Here is a 14,957-nt window from a genome sequence, read left to right as displayed (position 1 = left end):
TTAGGGTTTTAGAGTTTATGGTTTAGGGTTTAGGGTTTAGGGTTTAGGATGTGTTTGGTTGGTGGGATAAAATATGATAGGATATGATTTATAATGAGATATGATATCATTGGAAATACATGTCTTATGGATATGGTATTTTAAGGTATCTTATCTCGTTTTTATATTGATATTTAATTTTTGAAATGAATAAAAAATAATATGAAATAATATTATTTTCAATGTTTAAAATAAAAATTATGTCGCATTCAAATGTTTTCTATTTGAAAAAATGGATTTTTTTTTTTTTTTTGTTATGTTTAACAATATTCATGATTAAAATATATGAATTTTGCAAATAAAAATTTTTATATTATATTATTTAATATATAAAAATAATTTTTATATATCATACTTTACTATTATTTTTTAAGTTTTATTTTTTTAATCATAAATTTAATTTATAATAAAAAAAAGATTATTTTATAAAATGAGTATATTAAAAAATAAAAAAATAAAAATTGTTGAAAAATAAATATTTGATACATGAGATATGTATCCATCTTTGCATGCGATTAACATATCTCATGCAAAAGAGATAAAAAGAAAAGAAAAAAATGGATAATATATCTCACCACTTATCCTATTATCATATGTTTGGTTTAACATGAGATAAGATAAGTGATAAGATAACTTATCATATCTATCCGATTACCAAATATGGAATATGATATAATATCTTGGTTTAAACAAGGGATTTCCTATTTTATAAAAATGACCAAAAAAAATTTATATATATAAGAATTGTTGAAATTATTATTAAAAAAATTGTATACTTTACAATAGTTATATAATCTATAATTATATATGTTAAAATATAAAATTAGCATACTTATAATGTAAAATTAATATTTATAATTTCTATTTTGTTGGAATTTGAGTAAGAGGCATTAGCATACTTATAATGTAAAATTAATATTCTTATAATTTCCATTTTGTTGGAATTTGAGTAAGAGGCATACAAAAATTTTGTTTTATTTTATGGATATAACCTCATTTAACATGTTAGTATTCATCATATTTCTTCCTACCATCCATTTCTAAAGACTTTGAATACTTTTTTTAGATACCAATTTTTCAATTTCAATAAATAAATTGAGTATTGGAGATTTGGAAACTCCATTCAACAATCTTGGTTTAAGATTAAAAACTTGTATCTTATGTTTAAGAACCTTTTAATGTATAATTTGTGCCTATTAAAAGGGGAAAAAAATCTCATATTTAATAAGGTAGGGTCAATTACTCTTTTTTCTTTTGAAAACATTGAAATTTTGATATGAAAAGTTTAAATTGAATTTCCATATCACGTGAAATTAGGCAAGCCACTCTTAATAATGTATTCAATATGTTTTAGGTTAACTATAATTGAGAACAAAAGCCACAAAATTCTCTTCTTGTTGTCTTTCCTTCAATTTCTTATTACTGAAAACAAAACAAAAATGTAACAAAGACAATGCAACCAGATAGATTATAATACAATTGTGAAATGGGAAAACATGTAAGTAAAAGTTATAAAATTGGATTAATAGAAAGACAAAGCATAACAACCCATAGAAATATTAGAAATGTAAAAACATTGAACAAATGTATCAGGCCTTGTGTTTGAGAGTCGATACATCTCTTGATGAATGAATTACATAGAAAATTTGAAGGCACACATTTCATAAAAGCATAGTTCAAATTAAGTAGATATAAATAAAATAAAAAATGATATAGAGGAATCAAGACTTGTTAGTCTAACATTTGTGTTATATTGACAACAATAATAGGAACCTTCATCTTCTTCATTATGCTGCCAATCACACCTTTTATCCTTTTATAGGATTCAGTCCCCCAATGTTCACTCTTCATCATGTATCTCATCCTTGTTGTTTTTATTTGTTTCGGCCAACACTTTCAAAAGCAATATAATTGTTGAACTTTGGATTATATATGAGAGATGAAGATTTAGAAAGACAAGACATTGTGTATGTAGGAGACATCAATATTACATTTTAATTAGTAATATAGCATTAAACGATTATTGGCATTTTTTTCCCTTCATTTTTATTCAATAAATCAAAATTAATATTTATTAATGAACTAAAATTGAAGGTTTCATGAAAATTAAAGAATTGATATTAGTTAAATAATGAAGAGAGAAAGGGAAAAGTAATGAAAATAAAATGAAGTAAAAAAAATGGATTACAATTAATTGGAAACTTAAAAAATAAAGGGTGGTCCGCAAATTATGAGGGGGCAACTAAACAAAGTTATGAGTAAATAAAAAATAATAATATTTCATTTACATAAATTTTCTTGTTAAAAAATAAATATATATATATATATATTTAAATTAAAAACTCTTATAGAAAAATTATTGACTCATATTAATTTGTTAAAAAATACTTTTTAAAATTATATTTTTAATTCGTTTTTGAAAACCACTATATATTTTATATTTTTTTTGTTTTTAATTTGATTTTAAAAGGCATTATTTTTATTTTAAAAAAATAGAAAATACCATCCAGATTAAATTAAATAATTTCATATCAAAGAAAAATATATGATAGATCAAATTATTCAATCAAAAACAAATAAATATAAATGAAAAATAAGTTTTGTTCTCAAAATATTTTTAAAAAAAAATCAAAAGAAATCGAATCTCAATAGAAAAAATTTCATCATTTTGATAAATTTTATATCAAAAACTTAATATTTTGTTTGCTTGTTGATAATGCAATTTAAAGGTTATGAATAAAAGGGTAAGACATAATAATGGTTGAAGCATGTTAGCCATTAAAGAAAAGAGGAAACTAGTAATACACAAAAGCAGTTGATACAAATACCTCAATTGTTTTATGTTGATGCGCAAAAATCATGCTTTCCTTGTGGAGCAAACAACGTGCCAGTGCAATTTTAGCATCAATTGAAGGACTACTTATCTTCATGAGTTCTACACCAAAATAGAACATAATTCAACCATTTGGTTCTTTTGATTTTTTTTTCTTTGAAAACAAACAAATAAAATGGTAATACAAAAATAATCCCAAATTTTTTTTTTTATTTTTTTTTTCCGTTATATTTTCTCTACCAACCGTTTGACTTACTTGGACTATCTTCTTTGAAGACAAATGGAATAAGGAACATAACACTCCAAATTTTGTCTTTTTTTTTTTTTTTTTGCTCTTTTGAAGAAAACAATTAATGATAAATATAAATATTAAATAGATCTTATTGTATTTATTAAATAGATTTTACTTATTTTCTCAAAACACACTCAAATATAATTTAAAATACTTCAAATTTGTTATTAAGAAAAAAAAATGTATGAGAGTTTCAAATGGACCCTAATTGTTCTTCGTCTTTATTTTGAATCCAAAAAACACTCTAGGACTTCTTTCCTACTAAAACCAAACTTCTTTCCATAAATATTGTAAATAAACTAGACTCTTCTCCATAAATATTGTAAATAAACTAGACTCCATGGTTGAGACCGATAAACATCAAATTGATGGATCATGGACGATGCTCCATCGAACAGGATGCATGATTAGGCACCTAAAAACCAATGTTTCAATAGATGATGTTACCATCTATGGTGAGGCCTCATCGAATTCGATGTTTATGATTAGTAGTTTGCCTTATCGGCCTTTGATAATGTTTGAAACCATTCCAACCTGTTGAGTTCAAATGAAAAAACAGACTCTTCTCTCACATTTCTTTGAGGCAATTTCAAGATAGAATCTAAATATGAAATCCAAATCGTTATGAACATACATATTTCCATTACATTAAATTACAATAAGCAATTAAATCCTGATTGAAATGATTGAGTAAAAATTGAAGGCAAACGAAAAGATTAAATTTTCAATTATATTGAGAGCAATTTTAGGAGTATTTCCAATCATTTTTATAGGTTTGTGAGGCCAGTTTCAATCTGAATATGAAATCAAAATCAAGTTAAAAGATTAAATTTTCATTATTTTGAATATTTCCAGTTATACTTATAAGTTTGTGAGGACACTTTCAATTCGATTATGAAATTAAAATCAAGTTATCAACATTATATTTTTCCATTACATTAAGCAAATAAAACCCTAAATTAAAGCCCTAATGGAACGATGGATTAGAAATTGAAGATGACAAAATTAAATTTCCACTAAGGTTAATATTAGTATTAATAAGGGTATTTTTGGAAATAAAAAGGTGAAAAACACATCGTACTTTTATAGGTAGTAAAGATATTCCCTAGTATTCTCCACTTTTTTTTCCTTCTATTTTTTCTTTTAAAATTTTTCCTTTGCCCCATTTTCATTTTACTTACTTAGACCCCAACCCAATTGGGTCGGATATAACTGGGCCTAACCCAGGTGAGTTAATCGTTCTGGACCATAGTGGACTACGAGCTTGTGGGTCATATCAGTCACGCTTGGCAAGAAACAGCCCAATAAGGCCCAAACCAAATGTGCTGGTCATCTGCCATGAGAGAAGGGATCATGCCTTCATTGCTTCTCTAGAGTAGGTTGGCATCTGGCCTGGCCAGATTAACTGTGATTAGGGTTGCAACTCAGGCAGTTTGGGTTGGGTTTGTACCTAACCCAAATCCAACCTGAATTAATAAACATTTAATGCTAACCCTAATCCTAAATTCCTAATCAACCTAACCTCTAATTCAAGACGCACAGTCAAAGCTTACTCCATTTAATTTTTTCAAGTTTGGGTTAAGTTTGAATTAAATTTAAGTTGATTTAACTTGAACCCACATATAATGATCATTTTAATATCTTTTATATGTTTACTAAAATTTAAATAATAACGACATATATTTGTCTTTTTGAAAAAATAATAAATGATATAACTAAATTAATAAACTTAATATTTTTTTCTTTTAGAATATTTGAAAGGATATAAACAAAATATTGAGATATCTAAAAATATAAATTATAAATATTATAAAATCTTAAACAATGTTCTATTCAGGCTTGTGTGTTGTCCTAACCCTTAGGCCAAGTCGAAGCTAAGTTGAGCTCAAAAATACTCGACTAAGTCTAACTCAAGTGCAAAAATCAATTATGAAAATCCTTTTAAAAGTGATCGAGTTAACTTGCCCAAATTACATGTCTAACTTGGATCATAATTAAGGGCATGGGCATCGTATGACTAGACCATTGGACCACCCAACAAGGCCTCAGGCCCTAAAGGTTTCCATGAGGAGGAAGCCTTATTCACTCGTATAGAATCACCATACTAATGTGGGGACTTCCCCCACGTGACAATCCACTCCTGACCCACATGGCCTCCTCCTATCTCTACCTGGACTATCATAATCAAACCCGAAGAACCCTATACGGCCTATATATATACCAACAACCAGCAACATTGCGCTTCTTTAAATACGCACAATGCATTCTAGATAGACATCCTGACCCACTCCAAGAAACAACCATTCCCCTTCATCAGGAGTAGGAGTGAGGGGACGTCACCCTGCCTTCGCAGGCATACTGCCACTTGCGCACCATACCTTTTGTAGGTCGAGGTGACTGGCAGACCATCATGACATCCCCGCTGACAACCTCTGTCAGCCGCCTAAGTGGTCATAATTACCCTGCCACATACTATGCTACCATCATGACTGCGAAAATCAAAATGCCAGCTCATCATAGATGTGACCTCACTCCAAACACTATAAAAACCCTCCTACAACCACAACGAAAGGGGAGGCAATAGGGAAGACTCTCCTTGCTGTGGTTAAAAAAATAGTTCTTCTTGCTTTCTCTAGGAACTGACTTAGACTTCGGAGGGTGTGTCCGGATAACCTATACAGACATTTTTTTTGCAGGAAAGGCGGTAAAGCCAATCTCCAGTCACCAAAACCAACCTTTCACTACTGAAACGAGGAGAAATACCATTCTCGATTGATCCAACATTAACAACTAACATAATATAACATATCTAAATTAGGTCAAATGGGGGGAATGAGGAATAAATTTTCTAAAAATAAGTTAATTTCATTCACATCCCTAAGATTTAATGTATATACATTAAGTTATTATTGGTTTCAAATTTCATGAAGTAGCACCTTTATAGATATATTTTATGTATAAAAATTATTTTTTAAAAAATGAGGCGGGTTAGACATGAGAAATTCTCATATCTGCTTTGCCTGTCACATTTAACTTTTTTTGAAATTTTTTTAATTTATTTTTAAAAAATGTTTAAATTTTTAAATTACAATAAAATAAATATATTTTATAAATAATTATAATACTATAATTTTTTTTATAACTTATTTTAAAAGTACTTATTATTATTATTATTATATTAAAAATAAGAAAATAAAAATTAAATTAAATTTAAAATATAATCGTAGAGGGGAGGGACAAGGCAAGATAAGACAATATCCAAATCCATTTTGAATCCATCCTAGGCTTTTTAAAAAATCTCAAATTCATCCCAAGTCCGTTTATTTAAATTTCAAACTTGTCTCATTTATAAAGATAATCTAATAGTTACATTTATTTTTATCATTTGTAATATTTTTTATGATATAATAAAATGGTTGTTTCTCATCCATGAATGGTACGTTTGACCAAACTATATTAAAACTTTTGTGTATCTTTACGTGAATTATTTTATCTTTGCATTTTTTAATTAACTTTGTTTACATTAAATTTTTCGATGGCAGAATAATTTATTTAAATCAAGCCCAACCAATTTAATAATTTAATGATCATTTTACAATGTCTCGATCCAAAGATGACACATTAATCACTCATATAACACAGACAATCTCTACGACCCCTTTAATGATTGGCTTGAATTAAATTTGGGCTGAGTTAACACAAAGGGCCCATTAAAGACACTTCTAACTCTTATATAATTATAACCAATTTAGTTTTGAATTTATAAATTATTGTTTTTAAAATTAATTATTTTCAAGTTTTAATTTTAAATTATGATATATTGTAAGATAGGGGATAATTAAAGTTTTAATTTTATACTTGATAGAATTTATTTAATTTTAATCATAAAATATTTTTAATCTTTACAATGTATCAAAATTTACTACAATGAGTTTATGTATTTGTTTTTTAGCTATATCATATTAATAATAATTTTTAAATATATAAATTTAATAAATTTAAATGGATTCAATAAATCATACACTACAAATTTATCTTAATGAAACTTTCATCTTAATTAAAAAAAAAAACAACTTAACACTTAAATATAGTATTCAAAATTCAAATAGTAATAATAAAAAATTAAAAAAATCATGTATTGAGATTTAAGTCAAATTCAGACCACCTAAGGATTTTCCCACTACAGTTGTTGAGAATACCCAGAAAATTAATCACTTTCCTGCCTGCCAAACGCACCTGTTTTCACTTTTTAGGTGGGGTGGATGCATAACACTACAAAGAAGGTACCCGTGAAGTAGTTTGCTTTACTTAATTTCAAGGGATAAGATTCTGTAGAGCACTGCAAGCCAACATACTGGGGCCCAAACGATCATTACATAAACTAGTTTACTGGAATAGAATCTGGGGTGACATCAAGAGGAGGTAATTTGAAGTGACATATAAAAGGGATGAACCTATAGGGAAGACAAGAATCATGCTTAAAGCAGCCGAGTATAATGGAGTGGAGGAGCAGACATTGATGAACATACAGTTACTTTTGAATCCCAGTATACATCCACTTTTTAAAGCTACCTGGCTATGCACGAGGTCAATGAAAGTGAATCTAGCCTGGATTAATTGTCTTTTAAATATGTTTATAATATTTTATACCAGCTTAGCTTTAATCAAAACCATGTACTCTTTCAGCTTCTTCTGATTTCGCCATTAGTAGTTTTCTTTTCTTTTCTTTTCTTTTCTTTTCTTTTATCCCCTTCTGCCTTGCTAGTTTCTCATGGCAGCTAGAGAGAAGCTAATTATCTTATTAATTGTCAATTGTAATGTAATGTACATGTTAAGGGTTTGTTTGTAAACATTTTCATAGAAAACAATTTTTGAAAATAGTTTTCAAAACAATCATTTAGAACCTGTTTGGTAACAATTTTTTAAACCAGTTCTGAAAAAACAGTATTTAGAACAATTTTAAAAAATGTTTTGTAGAACGAAAATATGTTTGGGAACCTAAAATATTTTTAACATCTTTTTAATATTTTTAAAAACAATTCATATATTTATTGCTTTATTTTTAATCATTTTATATGTTTGTATAATTATTTTTTAAAACAACTCTAAAAAATAAGTGAAAACAAGATAAAATAATTAAAAAAATGTTATTTAAAAACACCTTATTTTCTGTTTTTAAAAACTAAAAACAGAAAACAGTTTTTGATTGTCAAACGTTTTTTTTTTTTTTTTTCCTTTTAGAAAATATAAAATTGTTTTTAATGTTTTCTATAATAAAAGTTTATTTGAAAACTTTGAATATTTTCAATCAATTACTTTATTTTTAATCATTCTTTACATTTGTAAAGTTATTTTTTAAATCAATTCTCAAAAAATAAGTGAAAATAATTTTAAACAATTAAAATATGTTATAAGAAAACACTTATTTTGAAGACCAAACATGTTTTTATATTTTCAAAAACAAAAAACTGTTTTGAGAGCAGCTACCAAATATAGCCTAAATTTCCCAAATAACCTTGATCAAAATGTCACATATTAAGTAGAATATACATTATACTCATTGGAAGCTAGCATGGGAGGAGATATGCACATGGTGCCTTAAACAAAACCTATGAGAATTTGTCAATTTGTAATCAAATGAGTAGTGTATATTGACTCAATATAGGGGCATTATATATCTTCTTAGTTTATGTGATATGATTCAACTGTCAAACATAGGTTTGACTAACATAAGAGATGGTTAATTAAACTGGTCTGGAGAGGTTGGAATCATATTGAAAGTTTTTTAATTGAATGAAGGGGCAAAGAGGAAAAGGTGGATTTCACTGCTTTAAATTTGATACTGCATGCACCATATACTTTACAGTGTAGCAGTCTATTATTATCTTAATAAGTACTTTCTTTTAGTAGAATAGGAGCATAGTGGAAACTCATATATAATGATTCTTTGGCTTAAAGCAACTCTCCTCAAAAGTAAAGTACTACTCATAGATATTCCTTGAATCTTGACCTAATTATTTCTGTTGCATATATGTATGCCGAACCCCCCAATAGCTCCTATGGTGGCCCCTTTGTGAGCTTTTCATTCCTTTGTAGATATGTTTAACTCTGATTTTTTTGTTCAAGAATTCCTAGAAGCGTTGTAAAAACATTCCTTGGACCACTCCATGAGAGAGAGAGGGGGAGAGAGAGAGGGAGAGAGAGAGAGAGAGAGAGAGAGAGAGAGAGAGAGAGATCTCCATTTTAATTAAGAAAAGCATGTCCCATACAATAAAATAATGAACTCTCTCAACACAAAAGACAATGGTAGTAGATAATTAACTCAAAAACACCAGAACTACATAGCTATATTTCTTGTAGGGAAACCTAACAAAATATGCTGATCATGAGGGCTATAGCTTTTATGGGAACATTGCCACATTGGGTTTCAGCCATGTTTCACCTTAAGAACCTAGCACCCAAAGCAAAGAAATTAATAACAACACAAGGATTAATAGATATTCTATGATTTGGTCTCTCTTGGCTGGCTGCAGTACCTGCAAGAAGAAACCACCTATAAATAACTTCACCATAACAAGATTATTGCAGCTTTAACAGAAGATGAAGATGACAATGTGTTAATATTCATACCCAAAAATGGAAGATATATGTCTAGTATGAAGTTTTGTTACTCAAGTCCCTCGGGGCATTGCATCTGAAACATTCCATTCTGCTAGCAAAGTTGTGCTCATTGCAACCAGACCTGCCCAAATTAAATTGTACTTCACTACAAAGTTTTGCAGAGAATCTATCTTTTTATTCTCCAATAAAAGCCAGAGACTTAACATGGAAAAGCAGTCAAAGAAACATGAATGATCAATCAAAGTATAAAAGAAATGAAGATGCAGTCTAAAGAAAGCATTTCATTCCTTTCCAAAGAAGAATGAGCGAAAACAGAAGCACAAATGTGTTTTAACAAAGCCCGTTTCTGTAACTCAGAAAAAAAAAATATTCAAAATTCATCAGTAACTTCACCTGCTGCATATCCAATCACCGGATTTCCACCCAGACCGGCCGCTGCCACCGCCGAACCCGAAACCTCGGGAGCGTGACATGTCGGAATCGTAGCCCCCAGCAGACTCATCCTTGAATGCACCACACTTGAAGCAGTTAGAGCGGCTAGCAAAGTTGTGAGCTCCACAGTTGCCTGCATTGCAGTACCAGTCCCCTGGGCGGACATCCGAGCCCGTGAACCCAAAGGAGGATCCACCCCTCCCACCAAAGCTTCCAAAGTCACCCCCACCCGATTTTGGGTCACCGCAGCGTTGGCAGGAATCGCGCCTTTGGAAGTTCATGTGCTGGCATGACCTGCAGTTCCAATCTCCTGGCCTGCTCATGTTTTCTGCATTAAAACCCTAAGGTTTTAGTGCTAATATCTATGATGAGTAAAAAGACAAGTAATAATAATAAATTTTGTGTATAGATTACAACTATAATTGTATCATAATGTGCCACATCATAGTTTAGAGGGCAGCCCTATCATTTCCAAAGCAATCCTTCTTCAGAGGAAAGACTATAAAACCCTTTACGAGTGATATGGTATGAGCTAAAATTTGGGGGAGTGGCCTCCTCAAAATTGATTCTCCCCTTGCCAAGATATTTTAGTAAATGGACTCCATCCCTTACTCCGGTGAAAAGGGTTCACCGGAAAAAGGAGCCGCAAGCCATAGAAGTGATTGGAAGCAATGAAGAAGAGGACAATAAAGGATTTGAAAGAACATACCCAAGGAAATATCAGGATAGCTGTGCAGAGATGGAAGAAGACAAGAGATATTGCTGAGGAATATTGTGAGAGGTGGGGGTGTTTATATACAATTCTAGACCACAGAAAAAGGGAATAAATGGAGGGCCGTGTATGTACTTTTTCGTGTTCTTAACCTGGAAACCTTGATAAATGGAATCAGAGAAAATCTAAAGGAAGAAAAAGAGACAAAAGAAAATTGGAGCTTTGATTCCACAGACAGAAATTTTGAAATTTTGAATAAATTCTTTTGATGCAGAGCTGCTTCTTTGAGTGTTTGTAGACGTGAGAAGGGCATGCACATACACACTTTTACATTATTTTCTCCCATTATGCTTGGCTATTTGCTTTTTTCTTGTTTCTTCTTTTTGTTTGTCTGTATATTTTTCTTTGTCTTTTTCTTTTTATTTGGGTGTTGGAGTTCCAATTTCATTTCTTTTTCTGCAGCTTGATTGTCAATATTTATGCTATTAATATCATGTCCTTTAAATTACCAGTTCAGCAAACATACTGTTCAATTTCAAAGTTATAATGCTAAAAGGTAGGCTTATTTCTGCCTTTAACTTTGGTGCATGCATCTTCAATTAATTTTGATTTCCAAGTCCCTAATTTTCCCAAAGTATATAAAAGGCATGAAGGATGTGTAATATGCAGCAAGTGTATTCGGATTTACCCTTCTCATATTTGAAAGTTGAGAAGAATTTGATGATATATATGCTTGAAGAATGAAACTCAGCCAAAACAAACTTGATTCAATAATGAAAAGAATTTCTGCAAAATGATTTTTTTTCATTGAAGTTCAACAATTTAGACTCAGAAATTGGTGGGTTAGAACACAAAAAAAAGAAATATGTGATTGGTCGATTCAAAGTATTTCGTACTTCTTATGAGAATATTCATGTTAAATTCTAGTTTGAAGGTCAAAACCAGGTTGGGGTCAGTGGAGCCAAAGCAGCAATGTTCAGCCTGGTTATGGCTGGCTAGGTTAACTTTTCAGGACCCCACATAAAGAAAACAGGAGATCTTGTAGCCTATTGTCACAACAACCCTCATCTAAAATCTATTCAACCAAGTGAGCCATGAACCCTAGAAAGACCCTTTGACCAAAAAACATCTAGGGCCCCCATTGGCCAAGTTGGCCAGTTCCCAGGAGCACAATGTAGTACAGGTTGCCTCCATGTAAACCATTGATTGGACAAGGAGGATATACCAAAATCACTATTTCTCACATTGGAAAGGATATTCAAAACATAAAAGAAAACCCTAAACTGGCCCACTTCTTATAGCTTCAATTGTTTTCATGAACAATCATGTCTCTTTCAATTTTTTACTTTGAGATCGAATCAATGTTTTGACTGTCATTTGGGAAAAATAGCTGGTGCTTTTCAATTTTGAATATTCCCTTTTTGGTACTTAAGCTGCAAATTATGGGATAAGTCAAATGGAATTGGAGAAACCCCTAATTTTCACAGAACAGATCAGAACTTTGAATGTTTATATGGTTGCTTGAAATATTTCCCTATTGCATTTCTTTTTCAATATATAATAGCCATTTGCAAAATTTGTTTGTAATTAAAAGTAAAGAAGGTGTTGATATCAATGTATAAATTTCTTTTATGGCAACACTGAAAAGCAAACAAGAAAGAGGAAAGAAAATGGAACAAAGTATATGGTGTGGTTCAGGCTCCAATATGAGATTGATGTTGGGTATTTTCCAAGAGGCTTATTCTTTAAAAAAAAAAAAAAAAAAAAAACATTTAGGACCATCTCTTTAATATCTATATATGTTAAACCATCAATTCACCAAAATCTCATAAAATAAGGTTGTAATATTACATCATACTACTGATTTTAAGTTCTTAGAGCCAATATTTGGGATAAAACCCTAACACTTGATCACAAATTTTCCAAGTTCTCTCAAAAAATTTCACCATAATGGCATTCATCCAAACCTTTTTCCAAAAGATATAGCCCATTGTTCAAATAAATAAAGTAAAATTTAGAATAAGAAAAAAAAATAATGGATGTGCAAGCTTTTGAAGAATGTGGCTCAAATTCCTAGTGGGTGTTAAGAGCCATTACTGAACTGGACGTTTGAGCTGCATGCATGGCTAATAATTGGCTTAGAGTGATGGATTTGTAGCATTCGATTAAAACCCCTTTTTCTTTTTTGCTCCTCTCTCGTTAAGAGAGAGGGCATCAGATGCCAGCATCTTTCTTTCTTTTTTGTCACAATGATAAGCATGCAGAGATAAATAAAAGAGAAAGAGAGAGAGAGAGAGAGGAATTCAAAAGAAGAAAAAAAGGGGCAAGGCTAGTGCAATGGTGAGTTTCAATAAAGATAGGCGAAGCTGATGATGATGATGGAATACAAGTCTTCGAGGCTTCATTTGACCATCTTTTTCTCCTTTCTTTACCTTTTCTTTTCCTTTTCCTTTTCCTTCTCTCTTCACTGCGGCTGCTCTCCCTTTCTGCCTATTCAATATCTACCAAATAATATTCACTCATCTCTTTCTCTCAAAAACCCAAAAAAAAGAGAAAAAAACCAAAGGATGTATGAGGAATATATATTGATGATGGTGGTGATATGTCTATATCTGGAGTCCATTCTCTTGGGGGAGGGTAAAGGGGGAAGAGGCAAACTGTAAAGAAGAAGAACAAAGAGAAGTGGGCTGATTCGATTCTCCTTGGGAATCGCTTTCCATGCATGCCCATCACTGTCACCAACTCTCTCCCTTCATTCATTCTCTCTCTCTCTCTCTCTCTCTCTCTCTCTCTCTCTCCTCTCTGGTTACAAAATCAACTTTGGGCTATCCCCTCTATATATTTTAATAAAGGATATTCTGTAATGCCGCACCACAAGAACACTCTTGTCTCCGTTGGGTATATGGGAAAGGGAAGGAAATTCCTGCCTTAAATTGTTGGATGAACACATGCTAATGTGAGAGACATAAGTGGAAAACAGTTGAAAGGACCAGTCTCTGTCTTGTGAACATGTTTGGGATGCCCACTTTTTTGTACTTTATTACGTGAAGCAATCAAGCTCTTTGCTTTACATTAATGGTTATCATTTTTATTTTTATTTGTATTTTTTTATTATGTGAAATGTTGAAAATTTTTCTAAAAAATAATATAAAAATTAATAAAAAAATATATTAGAATTGATGTATGAAGAAATTAATATATGAAAAATATGGTTTATGATACTTATAATAATAGGTAGAATTTGAAAATAAATTTAATATAAAAATGATAATTTATATACTTTATAATATTTGTATACTTTACAATATATGTATTTCTTTTTAAAAATATCTATGATTTTATTTACAAATTTATACATGTTTTGTATTTTATTTATGATTTTTGTGCTTTCAATAATAAATTAAATAGAATTTGAAAATAAATAATTAAAATTAATAAATTTATGAAAATTTATTTTAATAATTTATTTTTAAAATATATATAAAATTATGTATGAACATAGAATATATAAGATGTAGGTTATCATATTTAATAACAAAATGTTTGCACTAGTGGTATAAATGTTGTTTTTTTACATTTGGAAGACCTAGGTTAATCCCGTTTAACTGATAGAAAAATTGATGGAAATAGGAAAATATCCCAATAATACAAAAAGAAAAAATCTGAAAATATTGGTACTCCCTATATATATATATATATATATATATATATATATATATATATATCTTCAAAGATTTCATATCAAACTACATAGACATCCAAAATATTGAGAATATATCGATAATATATCTTGATATTTTAACCTTGTTTACTTATTGTCATTTCTGAAAATATTGATACTCCCTATACATGTATATATATCTTCAAAGATTTTATGTCAAACTCCACAGACATTTAAAATATCGAGAATATATTGACAATATATCTTGACTTTTTAACCTTGTTTACTTATTGTCATTTCCTTACCTTCATTTTTTTTCTATATTTCTTTAGTATTTCCTTTTTTTCTTCTCTTCTTCTCTACTTGT

At 29.9% G+C, this 14,957-nt stretch overlaps 1 protein-coding gene across 1 annotated transcript; it reads right to left on the bottom strand.

Annotated features, from left to right (window-relative positions):
* Window positions 1–9,383: 9,383 nt before the first annotated feature.
* LOC117922286 (TATA-binding protein-associated factor 2N) lies at window positions 9,384–11,032 on the bottom strand. Its single transcript, XM_034840364.1, has 4 exons — window positions 10,927–11,032; window positions 10,179–10,545; window positions 9,795–9,906; window positions 9,384–9,700 (listed from the first exon to the last, which is right to left on the bottom strand). The coding sequence occupies exons 2-3, from the start codon at window positions 10,538–10,540 to the stop codon at window positions 9,816–9,818; spliced, it is 453 nt and encodes a 150-aa protein (XP_034696255.1). The 5' UTR covers window positions 10,541–10,545; window positions 10,927–11,032; the 3' UTR covers window positions 9,384–9,700; window positions 9,795–9,815.
* Window positions 11,033–14,957: the final 3,925 nt, after the last annotated feature.

The sequence above is a fragment of the Vitis riparia genome, chromosome 9 (genome assembly GCF_004353265.1).
Source record: "Vitis riparia cultivar Riparia Gloire de Montpellier isolate 1030 chromosome 9, EGFV_Vit.rip_1.0, whole genome shotgun sequence".
In the NCBI taxonomy this organism is placed as follows: Eukaryota; Viridiplantae; Streptophyta; class Magnoliopsida; order Vitales; family Vitaceae; genus Vitis; species Vitis riparia.
This window is presented reverse-complemented; position numbering and strand designations above follow the sequence as displayed.